This window comes from Anomaloglossus baeobatrachus, chromosome 5 (assembly GCF_048569485.1).
Source record: "Anomaloglossus baeobatrachus isolate aAnoBae1 chromosome 5, aAnoBae1.hap1, whole genome shotgun sequence".
Taxonomy (NCBI): domain Eukaryota; kingdom Metazoa; phylum Chordata; class Amphibia; order Anura; family Aromobatidae; genus Anomaloglossus; species Anomaloglossus baeobatrachus.
The window spans coordinates 540,187,946-540,194,111 of NC_134357.1; the positions used below are offsets into that span (position 1 = coordinate 540,187,946).

At 45.1% G+C, this 6,166-nt stretch overlaps 1 protein-coding gene across 1 annotated transcript in view; it reads right to left on the minus strand.

The window, feature by feature from the left end:
* LOC142312198 (uncharacterized) overlaps positions 1–3,851 on the minus strand; it is a 144,793-nt gene extending 140,942 nt beyond the window's left edge. The window contains exons 1-5 of the mRNA XM_075351100.1: positions 3,672–3,851; positions 3,363–3,542; positions 3,158–3,281; positions 2,768–3,075; positions 2,480–2,570 (exon numbers count right to left, since the gene is read on the minus strand). Coding sequence (XP_075207215.1) covers positions 2,480–2,570; positions 2,768–3,075; positions 3,158–3,281; positions 3,363–3,542; positions 3,672–3,851 — 883 coding nt within the window. The remainder of the gene's footprint in view (positions 1–2,479; positions 2,571–2,767; positions 3,076–3,157; positions 3,282–3,362; positions 3,543–3,671) is intronic.
* Positions 3,852–6,166: the final 2,315 nt, after the last annotated feature.

A 6,166-nucleotide genomic window follows, 5' to 3' on the forward strand; every position in this document is an offset into this window, starting at 1 on the left:
AGCGATTTGCCCGTGACGCACAAACAACGGGGGCGGGTACGATCGCTCGTGCGAACGCACCGTGTGACACCCGCATTAGTGTTATCTTATGTGACTACATATTGGGTTGCAGTGATGCTCCTTTATATGGTTTCTAAAGTACTTGAGCAACTGAATGTCGCCTCTTATGGAATATATGAACTTTAATGCCACTGTTACTTTAAATTTTAATCCCCATTGATCTCATAAAGACCTTTTTTTGGAGATTGAGTCTGCTTACTGTTTCTGTACAATTTATTTATTGATTATATAACTTTTTTTGACCACTCCTATGTAATATTCTACTAACCACACTGCTGCAGGTTTTTTGTCTGTGTTTTTAAGGGGTATTTTTTAAACTGTGTGTTCTTAAGGGGGCTTTACATGCTACGATATCGTTAATGTTTGGTCGTCGGGGTCAAGTTGTTAGTGACGCACATCCGGCGTCATTAACGATATCGCAGCGTGTAATACTTACCAGCGACCTTAGGCGACCTCAAAAATGGTGAAAATCGTTCACCCTGGAGAGGTCGTCCCAAAGTCAAAAATCGGTAAGGGTTGTTTAGCGTTGTGGTTCATCGCTCATGCGGCAGCACACATCGCTGTGTGTGACACCGCATGAGCGAGGAACGTCTCCTTACCTGCCGCCGGCCCCAATGCGGAAGGAAGAGGTGGGCGGGAGGTTTACATCACGCTCAGCTCCGCCCCTCCGCTTTGATTGGCCGGCCGCTTAGTGACGTTCCGATGACGTCGCTATGATGCCGAACGTCCCTCCCCCTTGAAGGAGGGATTGTTCGGCAGTCACAGCGATGACGCCGACCAGGTATGTGTGACGCTGCGTAGCGATAATGTTCACTACGGCAGCAATCACAAACAATCGCATGCGCGACGGGGGCGGGTACTTACACGCTCGCTATCGCTACAAATTGCTAGCAATATCGCTAACGTGTAAAGCCCCCTTTACTCCCATCTCAATCATGTGTTAAATAAATTGTTTTTTTTGAATATTGTTAATAAAAATGTATATTTTTGAATTTTTTCTGTCTCGTTGATGATTAAGTATTAATATGCAAGTTTAATACAGGTTAATAAGTTTAGTTTGGTGGATTTGCATTTATTTATAATATGGATCTCTATTTCCGGTTTTTGATTTATTAGCGATGCAGACTCCCAGGGTCTGCCAAGTATGACTCTCCTAGGAAGGGAGGGGTCTGCATTTTTGGGGGGATAAACTTTCCCCAGCCATGTTTTTCTGAGAATAAGCCCTACTCTGAAAATAAGCCCTAGTGCATTTTTCGGGAAAAAATATATAAGACAATGTCTTATTTTTGGGGAAACACGGTAGCAGCTCCCACATTCTTATCTGTAGTATAGATTTATTTTTCTTTTACACTGCACAGCTATGTGCAATGTTAGGTGATTGGATGATCAAAGCTTTAAGTCCCCTAAGGGAAATAACAAATATAGTAAAAAAAATAAATAAAATAAAAATAAAAAAGTTCAAATCCCCTTCCTTTTCACCCATTAGAAATTAAGGAAAAAAAAATACATTCGGCAAAGCAGTGTTCGTAAAAGTCCAATCTACCAAAATGTAAAATAAATTAATCCAAATCAGTTGTGTAACGACAAAGAAATTAAAAACACCACAACTGTTGTTTTCCCCCTGCTGTAACAACACAAAAAAATATAATAGGTGGTGATCAAAACATCAGATCTATCCCAAAATGATATATTTAAAAACATTGGCTGGGAGTGCATAAAAATAAGCCCACACATAGCACGATATCCCGAAATTTTAAAACATTTCAGATTTTTTTTCAGCACTTAATAAATAAAAAACTAGACATGTTTTGTACCTACTTATATTTTATTGATCTGGAGAATTATCTTGCCAGGTCAGTTTTGCCATAAAATTAACGCTATAAATAATTTTTATTAAAAAATTGCAGAATTGCGCGTTTTTTGCTGCAATTGAAATGTTTTTCACGCTTTTGGTGTACCTCATCCCACAAAAAAAACAGCCAGAAAAATGGTTACTCATAGAGATGAGCGAACCTTTGGAGGTTTGGTTTGCTGGCAGCAATCGAACCGAACCCCCACTGGTTCGAACTTTACCGAGACTAGTTCAAAATCACTGTTTGGCAGTTTGAGTCTCCACCCATATACAGCCAGCCATAAGCAGATCACTTCCAGGGAGGGTGGGAAGGCTTTTTCAAATTAATTAATTTATTTTTGCACAGTCCATCAGATCACACTGTTGTTACCCCCAGTGCAAGCCATTCAAACACTGCAAGAGGCTCGCACAGGGCCGAGCACCGAGCGTACCACAGCATAGAGACGCTCACGCAAGTGGCTTTCATATGTAAAGGACTTGTACTCCGAACCCCAACTCTGGTATTTAAAGTCAGTATTCGGTTCAAAAACCGAATCCCGAGTTCGCTCATCTCTAGTTACTACTCACCTGGGTAGTCATATGTAAGAATCTCCTCTTTACACCACTCATCGCCCCTCACATATGTCTCTGCAGTGTTAATAAGGGTCAGATCTTCACCCTGAAACAAATATTGTAAAAGTCACAGACAGATGGAGAAGTCACATCTATGATCAGCTCTAATCCTGCCATCTCCACCGCTCTCATTACACAAGTATAAAACATATAATACTGGAGGATAAAACAAGACTGAGCACAAGACCTTCACAGCCGTCTACACATCATAGGGAGATTTCATGACACCTTCTCTCCATCTACCTGATGATCCTGAGGAACATTGGGATCTTCTTGTTCACAGTCCTGTGGGAGAAGAGGACGGGGACATCTCTCTGGTGTTGTCCTCTCACTGGATAGAACTGGAGGAGACACATCCTGAGGAACATCGGGATCTTCTTGTTTACAGTCCTGTGGGAGAAGAGGACGGGGACATCTCTCTGGTGTTGTCCTCTCACTGGATAGAACTGGAGGAGACACATCCTGAGGAACATCGGGATCTTCTTGTTTACAGTCCTGTGGGAGAAGAGGATGGGGACATCTCTCTGGTTTTGTCCTCTTACTGGATAGAACTGGAGGAAACACGTACAGGGACTGAATTCATTCTTACATACAGATAATTATAGGCCGTGTGTATTTAGTCCTGTCTATTACCTGGTGATGTGAGGGGCTCGGGATCCTCCATCATGATGTCCTTGTACAGATCTTTATGTCCTTCTAAATACTCCCACTCCTCCATGGAGAAATAGATGGTAACGTCCTGACACCTTATAGGAACCTGACACATACAATGATACCGTCACCCCCGATCCCTTCATAGCATTACTGTATAATGTCCCAGCATTCCCAGCAGTGTCACCTCTCCAGTCAGCAGCTCAATCATCTTGTAGGTGAGTTCTAGGATCTTCTGGTCATTGATGTCCTCATGTATTAGGGGGTGAGGTGGAGGCCCTGTGATTGGGCTCAGGGGTCTTCCCCATCCCTCAGACACAGGGTCCTGACAGCGGTCACTAGAGGTCTTCTTCACTACTGTGTAATCCTGGTTATGGAGAGACACATTAATAAATCTCACTATAGACATTTCCAGAGTCCTCACCTCTCCAGTTCTGTCCATCTGTTATTCCCATAGATAAGAATGATGTAATGTGACGTCATCAGAATCTCTCACCTCTCCAGTAAGCCGGAAGAGGATCTCTAGGGTGAGGTGTAATATCCTCTCCACCATCTTGTCCCTGTCCTTATCCATCCTTGATGACACAATCACGAAAATTATCTTATATAGAAGATCACCACTGAGAGGATCCAAAATTGTAGGGATCTGAATGGCGAGAATATGATGTGACATCATAAAGAATCATATGTAATAATACAAATAATGGAGATAATAAGAGAGATAAGATGGCAGCTTTTACATGGTTAGCGTCTCCGTATAGTCTAGAAAGGTGTGTGGTGGGGAGTAAATAGTGAAGGTTAATCAGAAAGTCAGGTAATGGGTTATGGTGTAGAAGGAGAGAGTGGTCAGTGCAAAGGCAAGGAGACGAGTATCAGTTCAGAATCTCCCCTCTTAATGACCCGAGACATGATTGTGGACCGCTAAGGGGGCGACCATCACAATCAAGAACCTAACTAAGGCTATGTGCGCACAGTGCGTTTTTCACAGCGTTTTTGCGCATTTTTCGGGTGCGTTTTTGGCCTCAATACTGCAGGACTTTGCTTCCCCAGCAAAGTCTGAGTTTTCATTTTTGCTGTTCGCACACAACTTTTTTTTTAAGCTGCGTTTTTGAGCTTAAAAAAAAAAAAATGGACATGTCAATTCTTTCCTGCGTTTTTCTGTGTTTTCCCCCCATGCAATGCATAGGAAAAACGCAGAGATCAAAGACGCAGCAATACGCAGCCAAAAACGCACCAAATCGCGGTAAAAACGCATGCGTTTTTTTGCCGCGTCTTTTTGCCGCGGGTGCGTTTTTTTTGTGCGTTTTAGCGGCCAAAAAAACGCAGCTTCAAAAAAAAGCAGCGTGTGCACATAGCCTTAGGCCTAGAAATCACTCCAAAGAGAGAAATAATTATCAGATAAATGTATCTGAACTTTTATTATAATTACATACACAAATATTAGATGAAAAGAAAAACATTAAAAACATCCCATAAAGCCCAGGGAAAAAAAGAAGACACACTACTCTCAGGTACTGGGAAGTGTGGTCTGTTTACTGGGTCATTAATCAGATGTCACTGTGTGGCTCCCCTGAGGCTTCAGGTGCCAGAGTGTACTGCATCCCCATTAGGGTGTAGTACTTATCTTGGGTCCAGGGAAGGTTGGTACCGGTATCCACTTACACATACATACAATTACACCAGGTTGCCCTCCACAATGGGGACCGGGCCAGGGTCGGATCACAGTATGGGGTCACTACAGCGGTGGGTTTACAGGACGCCACCACACCAGGGGCTCCCCAGATCCACTGAAACTGGGGACTCATGGTCAGGGAGTAGCAACCACCAGGGGGAGTCAGGAGCACACAGTGAGAAGAGCAGGTTGACCAGGTGAGAGTAGTGAACCGACTGGTGGCAGCGGATGAGGGCAACAGCTTTGAACACACAACATAACTACCACAGGAAGAGAACAGCTTCAGACACAGAGTAGAGCGGACATGATGCGAGCAGCTCTGTGGGCCAAGGCGTTCAACACAGTAGCTGGGGAGAAGCAGGCAGCTGCTTCCACAGGACTGGCGCTGTTGGGATACAGAATCCTAGGGCAGATATACTTTACGTTATCTTCCAAGTCTGCAAGGGTTACAGGGAACTGCTAGAAAAGTCACCGGACCCGTCCCAACGAGTCAGCAGCCAAATAGCATATAGGATCCGGGTTTGAGGACCGGCCCCACAACGGACTCGCTCTATCAGCATACAGAATGGGACACTTACTCACACCGGGATCCCCAAGTGCTCCACGCCACGGGGATCCGATACTTAGCGCATCAAAGGAGGAAAGGGCCCATAGACTGACACACACACCGGACTTGACCTTTCACGGATCCGGGATCGGCTGGAGCCCATCGTGACAGTGGACAGTACTCTGGGGCAGCGCCTGAACTACTTGTGAGTAAAAGACTTGGAAAAACAGCCCCCGCCTCTGCCTCTCATTTGCTTGGTCAATCAATTTGTGCACGGAGGCAGGGCTCCAGACTCACCAAGTGACACTGTTGGGGCTCCCCCCGTAGAGATTGGGGTGCCTAGAGACTTTGGTTTACCATCTGTGTGAATATCTGCTTATTCAATCACATACAGCACCACAACTACCGCAGTAAGTAATCTGACCCCTGCACCCTGCTTCCCAAGGCCAAGCCACCCGATTACCAAATCATCCCCCATCATCCGGGGCCTCCCCTACCTGCGGAGGGACTAACACCTTGCTGCCCCATACCATCAGCCCTAGTACTCCCTTCTGCAGCAGCGGTACTCCCCTTACCACAACCCGCAGGTGGCATCACGAACAATAATCCCCCGTAAATACCCCTTACATTTAAAGTGGCCGTAAGCCCCCGGGTCCGGAGACCCTCGAGCCACAGCAACCATAGAACTGTGCCTGCTAACCCAGGTGACGTGCGCCTTACAGAACTGCCCAAATCTAAAAAGTGACTGTGAAAATTACCTTGCCGCCATTTT